The 19,020-nt window shown below is 37.7% G+C and overlaps 1 protein-coding gene across 1 annotated transcript; it reads right to left on the bottom strand.

Annotated features, from left to right (window-relative positions):
* Positions 1-944: 944 nt before the first annotated feature.
* On the bottom strand, positions 945-14,314 carry LOC139150272 (mucin-5AC-like). Its single transcript, XM_070722529.1, has 5 exons — positions 14,170-14,314; positions 12,930-12,973; positions 10,252-10,521; positions 5,714-5,980; positions 945-1,454 (listed from the first exon to the last, which is right to left on the bottom strand). Exons 1-5 carry the CDS (start codon positions 14,223-14,225, stop codon positions 1,159-1,161), a joined length of 933 nt encoding a protein of 310 aa, XP_070578630.1. The 5' UTR covers positions 14,226-14,314; the 3' UTR covers positions 945-1,158.
* Positions 14,315-19,020: the final 4,706 nt, after the last annotated feature.

The raw sequence follows: 19,020 nt of genomic DNA, 5'->3' as shown, positions 1-19,020 counted from the left end.
TTCGTATAGCAGAGATGCCAGTGCACAAACTTCTCAGCCACATCCATGCAAACGTCTGTTACTTAGGACGACTGTAATGCAATTTTTAACTTCATTTCCGTAGACAACGTATGTCTATGGGATGGACATTGTGTAAAGTAAACTTTATTGGAGTGGTTCGCCAAAGGCAGCCCACCGGTTAAGAGGGTCATGGGCCATTACGTAAAGTCAACTTTATTCTAGTGGGCAACCAAAGGTGGCCCGCTGGTAAAAAGAGGGTCGATCATGGCCATTGCACGAAGTAAACCTAATTGGAGAGGGCCGCTTAAGGCGTCCAGCCGTTAAGATGGTCATGGGGTATTACAATAAAGTCAATTTATTGTAGTTGGCCACCGTAGGTGGTCCGCCGGTAAAGAGGGTCGATCATGGCCATTGCATGAAGTAAACCTAATTGGAGTGGGCCGCCAAAGGCATCTGCCCGTTAAGAGGGTCATGGGTAATACATAAAGTATTTTTATTGTAGTGGGCCGCCGAAGGCGGCCCGCCGGTAAAGAGGGTCGATCATGGCCATGGCATAAAGTGAACTTTATTGTGGGTATTATGTTTTTGAAAATGTGGTGACCCCCCCCCCTTTCCTACCAGTGAAAAAATGATGACCCCCCCCCCTTCGCGGATTCCAAAATTATGATGACCCCCCTAGATTTTGCCGCCCCCCCGGCCGTAAAAACTGAACGGTCCCTTAAAAGACAGAACAGCACGTACACCCTCCCGAACTGAACCCTTTACCGATACAAATCATTCGATTATAACTTTCTCGCTCTTCTATATATTCGTAAATGTGCATGTCGAAACAAAAGTATATTGACCTCTCCTGCTTTCTCGTTATAGATAATACATACAGAAAAAAACGTATATGACAGACCATGTAATGTTCTATGATAAGGAACTAGGCGCTACAATATGATAGTTGTTTAACATCGAACTTCTGCTTTATTCAATTTATTCCTTGAGACTTGAATGACAAGGACAGAACGACGCTGACGTCAGTGAAATATGTAAACGAGAAATATTTATACCATTACGCCTATCAGAAGATAAAACGGTTTAACAATTGTAAACCATCATGGCCGTGTATATGAGTTCCGTTGGCTTTATTTGTTTCAGAATCATCGGTTTTCATTACTTGGCATAGTCCATACAACACATGCGAACCTCGTAATCATCGCAGAGTTGGTGCTCATGGTTCATGCACACAAAACCTCCAACGGTGTCAAATGTGTGGAAGTCACCGTCGTCAGGGGTAACAAGTTCCGTGCCTCCAACTTTTCGTACTTGCATAGCCGCCCTATTATGGCATATATTGTCTATTGTTACGAAACCTGCATTAATCGCGTCCGTAATACGTTCCCAGTCTCCGGAGTAAGTGGGATCGTCCACATCGTACCATCCTATTCTCCCATGGGAGCAGACAGTGCCTACGAAGAAATTTTTCGACTCAGTTGCGGCAGTGTTCAGTTATTTTGAGTATCTTTGCACAAATATATTTATATTAGGTTGCATTTACAAACATCGAGGGGACTTGAAAACATCAAGGATGTGTTTTGGGACACTTGAAAGGATGTGGAATTTAAAGGAGGGACTTGAAACAAAAGTATTTCTGAATGATATGAAATGTGTGTGGGGTTGTAAATTTTAAGCTATAACGTTTGGCTAATTTTCAGGTGGTTTTGTTTATGTATCCATTGCAGTTTTGAAGCTTGATGAAAAGGCCATCACAGACATATCTGTACAGTAAGCATTATTATTGTTTAAAATTGAATTCAAGTCCGGGCTAGAATTCATTTGAGCCTACGGTCTTTAACATGCATATACAGAATATTTGCCAAAGAGAATTTTGTTATTCTAGCATGCTGCGGAGAGAAGAACAAGAAACTGCTGTCGATGCAAAGAACAAAACATGAAACATACTTGATTGGCCAAAAGGTACACTTAATATCCATTTTATACAAAAAGGTAAATTGTGTCCAGTTTTCCTGACAGATGACGGAAGTCATTCTGTTTCCAAACCCGTCTTTTGTGATACCAAAGGGACAGTAGCTGTAATGTTTACCGTAATATAGTTGACTTGTAACTGTTCAGAGCACTATTATTGTTTATCAAGAAATACATTACAGTCTAAAGTCAATATTTAACAACACTTTCATATATTCTTACATATTAGAGATATAGCAATTTTGTCAGGGAATATATCTAATAATTTACCTGATGACTACCATGAGAAGTGAACCAATAATTTTCGGTGAAATTCTAATATCATATTTGTTGTCCACATCAATTTTGGTGACTATCCAATATCACATTTTTGTCCATTTCTAATCTTTCTAACACCCTATTTGAATCAAGTACATTTGTATCATTTGCCAAACACTTATAAAAGTACAGATAGATTTAATTAGTTGAGTATATTAATAAAAATATTAAATTTTTCCCCTTAGACTCTAATTTTCACTGAATCAACATCTTCGGTTAAATTCCAGAGTCAAATTTCTTGTACACATATGCATTTGCTTATCGACGTATTCGTTGATTTAAAGTTTGTGTGCACTGTTTGTTTGCGAGTATGTGAGAACGAATGCTTCATGAACTCTACAGCATGTGGAGGGGTCGCAGTCGGACAAAGTGTAACAACTCAGTTCGGTTGTTGAACCATTCTTCTTAGGGTGGGAATTTTGCTGAGCGGTTTTGACTGTGGCGTTTTCGCTAGGTGACTGGCACTAGTACAGAATTTTGCGAGAAATTTGCGAGAAATGGACACTTTCTCGCTGTATTGCGAGAAGTAAGCGAGAATATATACTTTCTCGCGATCAAGCTGCGAGAACTGTGCTTTCTCGCATGCATCTGCGAGAAATTGAATTCTCGCAATCAGTCAGCGAGAACTATGTTTTCTCGCTCTGCATCTGCGAGAAATTGTGAAATTTTTGTGAAATGCTTACACAGAAGAATACAATTTCTAGCAGATAGAGCGAGAAAACAAATTTCTCGCTGATCGATTGCAAGAATTCAGTTTCTCGCAGATGCTGAGCGAGAAAACACAGTTCTCGCCAGCTGATAGCGAGAAAATTAAATTCTCGTTAAGTTATTGCAAGACAGTTAGGTATTCTCGCTTACTTCTCGCAAAAGTGTCCATTTCTCGCAAATTTCTCGCAAATTTCGGTACTAGTGTGGGTGCCGTACATTGTGAGTTCGAACCAAATTTACTGAATTAACTATATTGTAACCACCCTATTATAATCAAGCACAGTTATATCAAATATCACAAATATCAAACGCTATAAATGCCCATATATTGCAATTTTCATATTGCAAAAAAAATATTCATAGCTTTGTTATTGACTCTGTTGTAAAGTGGATAGAAATTTCGGTGAAATTCCAAAATCCAATTTCTTGTACACATATGCCCTTTGTACCACCCTATTCTAATCAATAACAATTAGATAACAACTACCAAATGTCTATAAATGCACAGATATTGCTAGTTTTATATTAGAACAAGTCATCGTTGATGACACAGTCCCCGCTTGTCTATGTTGTTATAATCTTTGGTGTCTAGCAAGCTGTGGAATTACATTCAGTGTTCTCCATAGCTTAGAAATCGCCAGGGGTGGCTTATTTGCATAACAATGTATCATTTACATATTCTTTTGTTGTGATAATGTATTCTTTTGTTGGGCTATTAACATATGAATATATTTCTCCAAAAATGCAGGGGTGGCCCACCCGTCTAAATATTGGATCGTATCGCAATATAATTCGACATGCATATGTAGGCCATAGTGTTATGCCTTTATGCCAAGTTTGAACAGAATCGGTTCAGGGATGTTTGAGTTAATGGTTCAAAGACACGAAAAATCGCAAACAAAATGGCCGTCTCACGCCCATATTGGATCGTATCGCGAAATAATTTAACATGCATATGTATGCCATAGTGTTATGCCTTTGTGCCAAGTTTGAACAGAATCGGTTCAAGGATGTTTGAGTTATGGTTCAAAGACATGAAAAATCGCAAAAATACTGCCAACTTGCGACCATATTGGATCCTATCGCAAAATAAATCCATGTGCATCTGTAGGTCATAGTGCTATGCCTTTGTGACAGGTTTGAACAGAATCGGTTCAAGGATGTTTGAGTTATGGTTCAAAGACATGAAAAAATCGCAACAAAATGGCCGCCTCGCGCCCATATTGGATCGTATCGCAATATAATTCAACATGCATATGTAGGCCATAGTGTTATGCCTTTGTGCCAAGTTAGAACAGAATCAGTTCAAGGATGTTTGAGTTATGGTTCAAAGACATGAAAAATCGCAAACAAAATGGCCGTCTCACGCCCATATTGGATCTTACCGCAATATAATTCGACATGCATATGTAGGCCATAGTGTTATGCCTTTATGCCAAGTTTGAACAGAATTGGTTCAAGGATGTTTGAGTTATGATTCAAAGACATGAAAAATCGCAAAAATATGACCACCTTGCGGCCATATTGGATCGAATCGCAAAATAAATCCATGTGCATCTGTAGGCAATAGTGCTATGCCTTTGTACCAAGTTTGAACAGAATCGGTTCAAGGATGTTTGAGTTATGGTTCAGAGACACGAATAAACGCAAAGAAAATGGCCGCCTCACGCCCATATTGGATCGTATCGCAACATAATTCGACATGCATATGTAGGCCATAGTGTTATGCCTTTGTGCCAAGTTATAACAGAATTGGTTCAAGGATGTTTGAGTTATGGTTCAAAGACATGAAAAATCGCAAAAATATCGCCACCTTGCGGCCATATTGAATCGTATGGCAAAATAAATCCATGTGCATCTGTAGGTCATAGTGCTATGCCTTTGTGCCAAGTTTGAACAAAATTGGTTCAGCAGTGTCTGAGAAACGGCTGAGGACGCACGGACGCACGGACGGACGGGACCCAATCTATAAGTCTCCGCCGGACTTTGTCCGCGGGGACTAAAAAAATAGTCACAGTTTTCTCATAGACTACGATGTATAGTGAATCAACATTATCGATGAAATCCAAACATCAATTTTTTTGTACACACATGCACTTCTACTTGTCACTTCAAGCGAAGTACATTTATATGAATTATCAAAGTGTGTGTGTGTGTGTGTGTTTCCAGATATAGCTTGTTTTTATTGGAAAAATGTTAATAATTTGCCCAATAGACTCCCATTTATTATGGTTTGATATTTTGGACGAAGCATTCTATCGACAACATTTTGATCTCTAATAGTTGCGCAAAAATGGTGACCTCCCAAAAGGCATGCGTAAAATTAGATGACCCTTAAAATATGCTTGCGCAAAAAAATCGACCCAGCTGTGATTCCTGTCCTATCCCTTTGCGGGGGATTACAAAATTATAGCAAGTCAAAACGGGAATTTCAACGCATTGTGAGGTTGTTAGAGGGCATTCGAAAAAATATGAGAACTTTATTTTTTTTATTTTGTATTCTAACCCCCCCCCGATGTATTTGTGACTGCAGCCTTATTATCGGTGTAAAACCTACGACCTTACATCAAATACACATTTTCCAAACAAAAAGTTATTTTTGGAAATTATCTTTAAATAGAGCATATTTTAAGGCCCTGGACAGAAGGTACACTAGGAGCATTTCTTGGTGTCAACGTAATGAATCGGCAATACTCATAGCATGCCGTGTGCTTACCTGGACAACAAAACCTGACTCTGTAATCTTGACACTGTCCATCACTTTGTGAATCCTTTTTGCAGACAAACCCTCGGGCTGTATCATAATATTCAAAAACCTCTCCTGTAGATTCAGCTGGGGTCCCATCCAGGGTTTCTGCATATATCGCTGATGGAGCTGAACAAATTTCGGAATAATCATGTCTTAACGAGCTGAGATCTTCGTAGTCTCCAGTTCCATCAGGATTATCGCCATCGTAAAATTTAGTGATCCATCCATTACAATCTGCAGCCAAATATTTTTTCGGTATAAGAATGGGACAAATGTGCCATTAGACGTACATCACTGTCCTGACAGTTAATGCCATAAAGGGGACTTTATCATTCCAATACAAATAAGAATGGTGTCAATGACTCTAGATGTCCATTTTTTCACGATCTACTGATACTAATATCAACTGTGTCTATATCAAACAAACTCAGTATCATGCTGGTCAATATCGGTGTTGGTATTTTTGTATTACTTAAGAAATAACACATAAAGACGCTACGAAACAACAAATTTGAAGCTACAAGTCCGTCTTCTCTTTAAAATATATTTTATCAAGATTCACTAATGTTCTTAATTTTGTTTTGTTTTTTCTATATAAAAGACATCCTGTCTGTCACTTCGAAATTGACTTTTAAGGAGTGATTATTAGTACATGGAATCCTATCAGGAACCTTTGAAAACTAGCTTCCAAACATAAAAGGGTACGTTAATGTTAGCATGACACCAAATACACTTGCAAGATACAGTTCTCAAATAACTGTCACGATGTATTACATCACTCATTTTATTTCAACTTTAATAGATGTAATATGTAAAAACACGTGTACGAAACGGCGAATAAAATTTCAACTCAATCCGATATTCAATTTCTGAGAAGATAACTTTTACCTAAATAACAAAAAGCGATAGAATTCACTGATCAAAGTAAAACTTTCATTGCCCCTGTGCTATATGGTTGTAATAGTTAAAATGTTCATTGCGCAATCAGCAAGATTTTTTTAACTTAATCGCTCCGTTGCACGTAATATCAAATGGAGACATAAATGAAACACATACATTTTGACCTTCATTACTAAATATTTAGGGGTTATTACACGAAGTTTGGGCGATACCGCGTCGTATTCGAGTGATGTGTCCGTATTTTGATGAGTTGCGCAGAAACGAGTCAAAATGCGGACAGATCAAGAGAATACGACGCGGTATCGCCCGAACTTCATGTAATAACCCCTTTATCATACATGCATGCTTTGGTTATGACTGTTTTCTTACGGACGTTTCGAAATTAACCACGAAATCAACTGAAATCGACCTTGCTTGCTCATCGCTGTACTGATAAAAAGTTGGTTGCTGTGGAGTGATGACAACCGTATCACTTCTTGATATTATTCCGCTGTTGGACCATTCCACTTCAAAGGAGGGTACACTTTTAAAGCGAACAATTTGAAATTAAGATGTCGACACAGGTTTTCACACTTTGAAGAAGATTCATATTTTGCTTGAAATGGCGGTGGATGTAAAAAATCGACTGGAGTGTGTAAAATGAGTGTGTTTTCGTGTTTTGAAACATAAACTCATTCCTTCGCGAAAGTTATGTGGCCGGTCTAAATTGGGTTAAAATACTCGCGCCGCGCCAACGTTCGATTTCAAACTCGATCGAGTAGCTGAGAGCACAACCATAAAGCATGCAGCTCTGCGACATCTATGAATGTACCAGTCAGTTTATCTCCAAGAATTATACATGTCCTCAGTCGTCAAATATGCCGAATTTACCATCTTAGAAAGGAATTTGTGAGCGGATTAGGGAAAACTTGAAGTGAGTACACTGTAAGCTGTAAGCTGTAGTGTCGTAACTCGTTCGTGGTTTTGTTACTGTACTAATAAAACATTTCAAAGGTATTTTCATTGTCTACTCGTATATTTTCGTCACTGGCTTGCCTTAATAGAAGTAAAATTCTTTCACAACAACCTAAACAAAAGTTTTACTTTCCCTAGTATCTTACATTGTCTCCGAAACCCGCACCGGTGCCACCGGACACTGTTATGACCTGTGAATCTCACTGACGATACAAATCGGAAATATAATACAATGTGCACATCGCCTGTCGTGCGTATTTTCAGTGCGGTTGGATTTTTGTGGCTGATTTATGGCTGTAAACGATGTTATTCACGACTCAGATACTCAAACTCGTCAACAGGAAACTTTTCGTATAGCGGTTCTGTCAACCGAGATCGTAATCTTCGGCAGCGCAGAGTAGACGACATGAAAACACCGCCGTATGGGACTGGCCGTTACGATGACAGGTGTCGGGTCAGCAAAACATACACATTTTCCATAATGACATTCACAATGACGTTTCGGAGTGTCACAAGTCTAATTCGCTCAGCAGTTTTACGTGTATGTGAACATCCCAGCGAAGGTCACGCGTACGCGTAGCCGTAAGTAGTTCGGTTACAGTGAAAATATAACTCGTATTTTCACTAGTTAAAATACGGGTTCATATTAGTGCCGTCTAAACAATAAGAGAATGGCAATCAAGGCATGGCATGTATGATAAAGGAAAGTATTATGCAAATGTCATCATCGTTTACACAAAATACAATGCAGACACGTTAAACAGAACAGAAGGGGAAGGGATTAGGGTTAGCATGACTGCTGGCTCAAGATGACAGCGGCCATTGCAGTGCAGTCTGCCCTGCCCGCCTATTCAGTTTGAAAGAAAATTACGGCTATATTAGAAAAACGCATTAAAATTGATGCATCAAAAACCTTGGCTTTAAACTGCCTTTTAAATAGCCTCAGTTATAATCTTTGGCTTTTACAGACATAACATCTGTGCGTCGACCCTGACAGTTCTGCCAAGGCGTACAATACCATTGTCAACAATTATATTCGTATTTCTCAAACAATCTATAATATCGTCAAAACCACGTGAGCGATCCATATGCCTTTCACAAACTTGAAAGAGTATACACCAACAATGATACAAGTAAAATGTCAGTTCAATCGGAGCATTGGTTCTGGGGAAGATTTTTAAAGATTAAATTGTTATTTCTCAAAAATCAAATATGGCGGCCAAGGTCACGCGACTGTAATATGATTTTATTTGCAAATATCGGAGACCTAAAATCATACTTGCTACACATCAAGTGGTTACCTTGGTTAAAAGTACTTGCACTGATTTTTGTGCAAATCTCGAGCTTGAGTGGTACATTAGTCCTTGTAAAGAAAGGTTTTTAACATCGTCTCGTGGTTATTATAGTTTTTTTGTGAAATCCAATATGGCGGCCAAACCACCTGACTGGTCCGTATGCCTTTCGCAAACTTAATAGTACTCTCACTATGATATAAATGATATGAATAAAATTTCAGTTCAAATAGAGAGAAGGTTGTGGAGAAGAAGATTTTTGGATATTATTCAAAGGTGTTCGCAATAGCCAATATGGCCACCAAACCACGTGACCGTTTGAAATGTTTTCCCAAACTTCAAAATGCTCACACAAACGATGACATGAGTCAAATTTCAGTTAAATCGCTGTATTCGTTCTGGAGAAGAGATTTTTAAAGATTGAATGGGTATAATTCAAAAATCTAATATGGCGGCCAAGGTCACGTGACTGCCCGCGATTTTATTATCAAATTTTAAAGATCTACAGCTATGCTTGCAATACACTTAATTTCAAAGCTTCCAGACCCCTGGGTCATCAGAAGAAGTCATTTTCAGAATCGGGTAAAATCCAATATTGCCGCCACATCACGTGACCGATCAAAATTTGTAGGGTTAGGTGCACGAGTACTTATATGTACCAATTAGCCCTGCAGGTTTGAGAAGTTTACGTCAAGCGGTTTTTGAGCTCCAGGTGAGCAAAAAAGTCCTGGAAGAACATGAAGAGAAACAAAAAGAATATTGATCGCCTAAAAAACAATAGAGGCCAAGCCCCTAGGCTTGGGCTCCTAATAATTCTGCTTTACTATCACACGAAGTGTTCTGCGCGGGTTGAATTGTTGTTCTGTAATATGGCATTAAACTGGTCCAATAATCATTTCAATTCAAGATAATACATTACCAGGTCCATGGGACATTTGTGATTTACAAATTTAAGTAGGGCCATCCTCAACCATGATGCTTAGCTGAGCAGACGCGCTGAACGCATCTCCGATCTGCGTGAGATCGTGTGACGCAGAGTACGACAGGCCGCAGCATTCTGAAAATGCTATACCTTCGACATTTCATGTTAAATTTCACTAAAAAGGTGTATAACATTAAGGTTATTCACAAGACCTTAAGTATTCATCATAATGGTGTATGTCTTTGACGATCGTAATCACTGAAATTTCCTGGTACTGTGCTTCTCGTAAACGAAGATCACATGAAGCATCTTCCATACGTATTTCTATTTGAAATGATTAAAAACTATTTACTGAATTTGATAATCGTACGTTAGTAATTGGGTTACATTTGATGCATGCATGGTGTTAGATATATGAATAAAGTTGGTTTTCTTACCACGGCAACAAAATTTGACTTTGTAGTCACGGCAAGATCCATCGCTTTGGTCTGTGTTACGGCAAATAAATCCGTCCTCTGTGTCATACGATTCAAAGTTCTCGCCGGTTTCAGACGCCGACACGCCATCAACAGTTTCTGCATACACAGCCAACGGGTCACGGCAGATAGCTCCAGCATTTTCTCTCCGTAAATTTGCTAAGTCCTCCCAGTCGCCCGTTCCTGATGGATCATCACGATCGTAAAAGGAAGTCCAGGTGCCACTACATTCTGTAGAGGATATAGAACACGTGAATTTTCTATTACTCTGACGAAGTACGTTTTAAAGAAGTTTTGATGATTCAATTTGTATCAACATGGTAACTGACACGGAGGGATTTTCGTGGCGTCGAATGTGCTGACCGTAAATACTATATATTCCACGTTTGTAGAAGATAAGACAAATCTGTCGTAATATGTTACATTCTTTATACTGAACATGTATGACGAAATTGTCCGTTATTAGATTTGAAATTTGGTTTTCGTTTATATTATCTATATACGTCATCGTTTAGTAAATACACAATGGCAAAGACAAGTTTTCTTCATGTTATTTTCAAACTCGATGTACGACATGTGCACATTGGTGATCAGTACGTTGATAGTCAAGACAAATAAGTCGATATTCAGGGTCGGTGAGCTTAGAGTTGGCGATAATGCAGTCGGGACAAGGGGCCACACAGCTGACACTTAGAGATAGCCAATCGATAGTTATTTTAATGTGAGTCACCTTTACAAAAATTAGCTGGAATTGGTAGTTGTTTTTAAGTTCGTGTTTCTATCGAAGTTGTTTAAAATGTGTTCATATATTTGATATTCCAAGACTCTTGTTTTGTTTTAAATTTTCTGACATGTTTATAGATTTTTTGTATTTAGTATATGTCGAAGCGCACAAAGAATTTATCGCCTTATTTCTGAGTCAAACAGCAATACAAACTAGATAGGTTTCAGAAAATAATTAATAGTTGGGAGGTCTTAACGTTTTAGTTTCCGAAAGTAAAAATCACAATGAATTTCGATCCTGTCTTTTCTACGCTCAATGTATATAATCCTGCACGGTAAAAACAGCGAACGGCAGACGTGAAACTACGTGTGTAATGTTGTTACCCGTGTATAAATGTGAACTCAGAGTATAAACGCCCTGTCACATTTAAAACATCGATATTAAAAATCTCACCACATGTTCAAAGTCTTCGTATCCTAAAACACAGCAAAACAAAAACTTTGTAATATTTAAAAACAGAAAAAAGTAGAACAATGTCCCTTTTCTCAACTTAACTGTGTAACATCCTATACGTATCTTGATGCTATGCAATTCACATCAACTGAAAAGTACCTCTTGCATACACTTTCTAAAACTTTGGTTTTCCACAAAATTCATGTCATAATTCCCTTTTACTCATTAAATCCGGGAGAAAATATTTCAAAAACAAATCGACCAAAGCATCCTTAATGTTCAATTATTAATATGGGAGTGCAAAATAGTATTCTATTCCTAAACACATCCTGTCATACATCAACACTAAAGTGGAGCTATCACTTTCTGTATGGACATATGGTGTGGTTGTTCTCAAGGCCGGACATAGGTAAGGCATCTATATAACAAATCTCGAAAGACCCAAGCAACTAATGGCGTCAACCTTTTCATCAAAAGTTTGTTCGACCACCCACCAAGTACGATTAGCTACGACGGTGAAGACACTGTAGTTGCCTTTGGTTAGCTAAGGTGAAAGTCATGTGCAGGCTGATTACAACCGATGAGGTAAGTTAATCGCCGATGCCATTTTAATCATGAGCCGTAAATAACGGTAAACCGTCAAATGAGCTCAAATATTTAAAATGATCCTCTGATAATTTTATGACATTTTGGTACCGCAGTATTTGTGCAGCAGACAGAATATACGGATAGTTTTCAATCGGATTCGAACCCACAACATACGGCATCAGTCGCCTAGCTGAGAGGCCACAGACAGAACCACTCGGCTAAATCTCCATTCCAAAAAAGAGTGGTTCAATAGCCGGCTAAGTTGTTACATTTTTCTGACTGAGACCGCTCAACACGTTGTAGAGTTCGTGAAGCACTCACGCACGCATGCTCACTATCATACATCGCACATACACGTTTGTTCAGAACGTTTGTTCTGAAGTTCTAATATAAATACAAAGCATTCATTTGTAATATCATGTGAATCACCCAACTCGATTGTTCAATTCAAAATCGTCAATTCTGAATTATCTAAGAATAGAATGACGACGTTCAATTCATCCGATTCAGACATCCGTTTTCAGGTTTTATTATATACAGAACGACAAAAGGGTTATCATAAAAGGGGGTTAAATTAAAACACTTGTGCTTTAGTGTGTTTCTTGCGTTGGGTGGATTACTCCAATATTTTACTGGACACTGGTGTAACAGTGTCTGTTAATAAATATACTCTTTGTTGAAATTTGAAAAACTGCAATCAAAATTGTATCTTAATCTAAGAAACGTGACGGTTACCCGTGTCTAAAGTGTTTCGCATTAATAGCAAAGGGGTGATCAACTTTGCGTATAAGCAGTGGTGACGTCAACACATGCAAGTTAAAGACGAATTTAAATACAACATTTGCTACAAGGTCACATACAATAATTTGCTTACCTGGTTCGCACCCGACGCACACGTGTGTTGTTGCAGGAACACTCCTATAAGATGAAGAAACAAAGAAGGATATAGTGTAGGAAAGATGGTGAATAGCATTTCAAATCTGATGAAATCCGTGTTTAGTATGTCGTTACTGTTTGCTTGGTACCTTAGAGATGTCACAAAAAATTATAGAGACTCTTAAATCGTTGTTGAGTGAGGTGTATGATGTAAATTATCGTTTAAATATTCACTTAAAGCGCATTTTACATCGGTATACAGTCCAGATTAGACATGTATAGGGCCACTGTTGTATAGATACAAGCTTTAATTAAACATACACATGAAATTATTTCATATTTTGACGTTTACTCGTTACTAAAAGCCCCACTGCCTGTAACACTTGAAATTCATTCTCCCTATTCTCTTCTCGGTTTTCTCTAAATTCTTCCCTCTCAAGGGATATGGGCTTTTACTGCATTAGGAAACCATTCCTTTGTGAAGCATTTGACAAGTTGATTCAAATGTGAACAGTCATTTTGATTTTCCGTGATTTTCCAAAATTGGTAATATTACAAAGGAAACAGAACATACGATGTCATAGTTGAAATCATTTACCCATATGCATTTCATTGGACTACCATCTGTAGTTTATGTGAAGATTTCGGTGCAGATATGCACAGTATCGAGAGTTTTTGCTTTTCAACATGGGGCTATACAACTAGTGGGGCTTAAACATATATATTTTACATCGATAATATTCGCACACATTTACTTAGCTCATATCCTGTGACCCGGAGGGCAACGGTAAGATCTTGAAATAAAAATACAGGGTACAGTGGACGTGGATAGATGGTAGCTTAGTATATGTTATCCTTAATATGTTGTCCTCACGTTTTTTACATCAATGTACATACAGTTGACGATGCTCTTCATAAACAGTTCAATTTCTTGTTTCAGATGACACTGGATATCACTTGACAGATTATCCTAAAGATACGGGAGTATGTGTCGCCTCAGTACTATTTGAAAAAGGGATACTCACCATCGCCGAACGCACCATTCCTATCAAATTACTCGACAACGGCTAACGTGTAGTGTGTCCGCTGCTCGTTGTAGACAAGATCGGGCATATTTGTTGAAATACAGCCTTACCGAGGACTAATATCTATCTCAGCACATAAAAAGAGAGAGGTCATGTCTGAATAAAGAGGCAGACAGTCGTATACCCGTCATACCGCCGAACATTTGTACCTACCTTGCAAGCTGCAAGTGCCAGCAACAGATCAAAATTAGGACCAGGAAGGTTTTCATCGTGTAAAGCGAACTTTGTACTGCCGAACGCTGAACAAAACTTGGTATTGGAGTACGGACAGATGTTTATATAGTATGAATGGCTATACAATTCGAAGAAGCATGCATGCAACTGCCCACGCATAAAAATCTTCTTGCACCGTGCTCCTAAATAATTCGGTCCCTTGTGTCTCAATACATCCAATTTTATGAGTCATTGTAAAATTTTATCGACGATTACAAAATATCATTTATTTTAAAGGTTTTCTCTGACCAAAAATACAATCACCCCTTCAAACTTCTAAGGTTGCATACCGTCAGTGTTGTCATGTGTAGACATTCGCTATTAACATGCCAACATATTCAACGTGGCCATTTAAAATGATCGAGAAATCTAGAATGTACATGGAGTAATAGATGAAATAGGGCAATCCAAGATTCTTGATTAAAAACTTTGTCTTTTGTTATGCATGGAAGGATAAAAGGTACATGTCAGAAAAGTTCAAAGACAGCGTTGCAAAGCACTCCAGAGTTTATCCGTACATCCATTATTTTAGTTAAAACTTAAAGTCACCAAAGGCTGATAACGGACCGTTTGTCTCCACGGCACACTAGAAGCTATTCATGGAACCATTTTACAAGTGGTATAGCCAGAAACTTATGACGTCAAATTGCCGTACACAATACATAGTGCCATAATTACAAGGCGTCTGTGTTTTGTGTACGGCGATTTGACGTCATCAGTTTGTGGCTATACCACTTGTAAAAAGATGCCCTATTCATTAACCTCGCCTAAAATGTGCTTGTTTTGCGTTCGAAACAGCTCCAGACGAGGGATAGAATTGGCACTTGACAACAAAAAACCGGGAGACATCTGACAATGAAATCTAGGATCAATATATAAACCAAATGTTCACTTTGCTATTCCTCTGAGCACGTTCTGACTGGTTTGCAGAAATCTTATTCTACTGTCCATTGTACCGCTGCTAATTACCCTACCTCGCACATTTTTGAAATGATTTCTTGAAAATCATTTCAAGTCGACAGATCAAATCACATTCAGAGATTACTCAAGGCTGAATGTTCAGGAGTTTCATCACGAACGTCATGAAACTAACTGGTCCGGAGTTTACAATAGTAATGAAGTAAATGCTGCATATGAGTATTTCTCCAAAACATTCCTAAGTGTATGTAATAAACATGCTCCCCTCAATAATAAAACCAATAATCTTAGGACAAGGATACAAAAACCTTGGATTACTAAAGGAATTAAAAAATCAATTAGACGAAAGCATAGATTATTCTCTAAAGTCATTAAAAGCAATTACAATCCCGAGGTTTTGGCAAAATATCAAAGGCATCGTAATATTCTCACAAATATACTTAAAATGGCAAAGCAAAGGTTTTATTGTGATCAGTTTTCACATCACTGTGAAAATATGAATAAAACATAGGATATTGTTAATGATATATTAGGCAGGGGCAAAAAGAAAATGGGCTTACCCAAGTATTTGGAGGTTACATCACCTAATAGCGGGCTTTTGACGAAAGTGTCTGATCAACATGCCATAATTAACGAATTTAGCAACTTTTTTGTTTCAGTGGGAAAAAACCTTGCACTTGAAATTAATGATATTAGTCAAAATAGTGCACACTTAGAGGATGCACAAAACAGTTCTTTTTTTCTCCATGGTGTAACTAATGAAGAAGTTCTAGATACGTTAAATGAGCTAGATGAAAATAAGGCTGTTGGCTTCGATAACATCAGCCCGAAACTAATAGTTTGTGCTAAAGAGTATATCTCAAGGCCCCTATGTTATGTAATTAATTTATCTTTTTCCTCGGGAGTTTTTCCAAATCAATTAAAAATTGCAAACGTCACCCCTATCTATTAAAAAGGGGCGCCCACAGACCCTGGAAATTATTGCCCAATTTCTGTATTACCACAGTTCAGAAAAGTATTTGAGAAAATAATAAATAAGCAGATCACCTCTTACTAAAATAGCTTTTCTTCGTTGTATCACCATCAATACGGGTTTAGAGAAAAAATTAGCACAAAACTTGCCATTGTGGATTTGGTTCAAAAGTTAAGTTAAGAAATTGACAGAGGAAGAACAGTTATTGGGATATTTTTAGACTTGAAAAAAGCTTTTGATACCGTAAAGCATAGTATCTTAATTGACAAATTATGCATATGGAATACGTAGGGTGGCCTTGGATCTCTTTCAAAACTACCTCTCCGATAGGAAACAACTTGTATGTGTTAATGGGGTTTAGTCCCAAGCACTTCCAATTACCTGTGGAGTCCCACAGGGGTCTGTACTGGGACCCACTCTTTTTCTCACTTATGTCACTGACCTTGCAAAGCTTACAGATTTCTTTGATACTCGATTATTTGCTGATGATACTAGTTTATTTCATTCTTTTGACTCAAGTGAAGTCATAAATTTACATTATGTTAATGAAAAGTTACAGCATGTAGTTGACCGGTGAAGTAATAACAAACTAACAATAAATACAAAAAAGACTGAGTATTTAATATTCCGGGGTAAAAATAGACTAGTACAATGCCAAGGCATAATCAGTATTAAAGGGGAACAGATTTATGAAGTTCAAAGCACTCAATATATCGGGGTTGACCTAGATAATAAAATTACCTGGAAAGAACATACAAATAACGTTAACAAAACAATAAGTTCGAAGGCAGGTATATTATATAAAATTAAGTACATTGTCCCTCAACCAATATTATTACTACTCTATAATTGTTTCATTTTACCACATATCTCTTATTCGTTAGAAGTTTGGGGGAATACCTACGCAACTTACCTTAAGCCTATACATCTTACCCAAAAACGAATAGCACGTTCTCTAACAAATTCCAACAGATTTGAGCACGCACAACCATTGTTTCATAAGTTGGAAATTCTTGATGCTTTTAAGCAATATACTTATCAAACTGTACTTTTTGTTTATGATAATATAAGTGGAAATTTTCCTTCAGAAATTCCTTGTTACTTTTCAAGCATTCAACATCTGTGTCCTACTCGGTCGAAAAACAAGGGAAATCTTCTCATCCCTAAATATACCACTAATATAGGACAGTGTTCAATAAAATACTCTGGTGTTACACTCTCGAACCAAATCCCAGAAAGTATAAGATCCCTGAGATCTATGTCAAAAGTTAAAAGAGACCTGAAACGTCATCTCTTGTTTATCAGACAGGTCTCTTCTCTCTCATGTATATTTTCTACCACAAAGTTTTATAATTTATGTACTTACACTGACATAGCATTTATTTGAAATATCGAGGATAGGTCACAATGTTCAACATGACGCCCTATGGCAAAATGATAGATTCAGCAATTGTGAATGGTAGGGGGCTGGACTCGATTAGTATGATACTATTTCCTTCCCTACCCAATTTACTAATCCTTAATGTGTCTGTATTTTTCTTTTTCTGTTCTGTTCTATTGGTAAATAAAATATCCAATATCCTATCTTTATCCTTATCCAAAAAGCCAGAAAGTGTACTGTATAAAATATAATTTTCTTAACTTTTTTAAATTTCATAAACATCCTTAATCATATACACATTTAATTTATTTGAAATGATTATCCCGGCTTCAAGTTAGACAACAACACAAAAAGCGTAAGCGATTATTTCTTGATTTATCATCGACTAAGGTTTCGAATTTCACTCTGCGTTTTGAGAAACGAAACCTGGTTCAATCGCTTGAGCTTGAAGAGAGCTGATTAATTAAGCAAGAGTTGATAGCTAACTAATGAATAAAAACAGCCCCCTCCGTTACTACTTATGAAAGACAACACGGAAAGCGATTATTGCTTGATTTATCATCGAATAAGGTTTCGAATTTCATTCTGCGTTTTAAGTTACTGTAACGAAACCTGGTTAAATCGGCCCTAATCTTGAGGAAGTTTTAGATTTGTGGCTATAAAAGTCATTTGCATAGGCGAGAAAATTAACCTGGCCACCAAAATTAAGGAATTCCATAAATGAACAGCGACAACACTCCAACAGTTTCACCACGTTCGACAAACATTCATCGACTGGATAGCTGTTGCACACTTGTGCTGTACACACGTGATTGGAACTGTTGTGTTTCACCAAATTCGTCGTTGAAAATATTGGTCCTTGTGCCCTATAACTCAGAAAAATTTTGGCCGTCCAAACAATTTAGGAGATATCATAAAAACTGACATTTCATACATTTTCCTCACCAACAATACACCCACTCAAAGATTGAGCGCTTTTGCACACCAGTTGCTGTTTTCTGACATTCCGTTGAAAGCTAAACGTGTTCCCACTTAACCTTACAACATTTGTATCTTTTAAGCTTGAATGTAGCCAATTAATTCAGCAAGAGTTGATAGCTAACTAATGAATAAAAACAGCCCCCTCCGTTACTACTTATGAAAGACAACACGGAAAGCGATTATTGCTTGATTTATCATCGAATAAGGTTTCGAATTTCATTCTGCGTTTTGAGTAACGAAGCCTCTTTTAATCGGCCCTAATCTTGAGGAAGGTTTAGATTTGTTGCTATAAAAGTCATTTGCATAGGCGAGAAAATGAACCTGGCCACCAAAATTAAGGAATTCCACAAATGAACAGCGACAACACTCCAACGGTTTCACCACGTTCGATAAACATTCATCGACTGGATAGCTGTTGCACACTTGTGCTGTACACACGTGATTGGAACTGTGTGTTTCACCAAATTCGTCGTTGAAAATATTGGTCCCTTGTGCCCTATAACTCAGAAAAATTTTGGCCGTCCAAACAATTTAGGAG

Source organism: Ptychodera flava, chromosome 14 (assembly GCF_041260155.1).
Source record: "Ptychodera flava strain L36383 chromosome 14, AS_Pfla_20210202, whole genome shotgun sequence".
In the NCBI taxonomy this organism is placed as follows: domain Eukaryota; kingdom Metazoa; phylum Hemichordata; class Enteropneusta; family Ptychoderidae; genus Ptychodera; species Ptychodera flava.
This window is presented reverse-complemented; position numbering and strand designations above follow the sequence as displayed.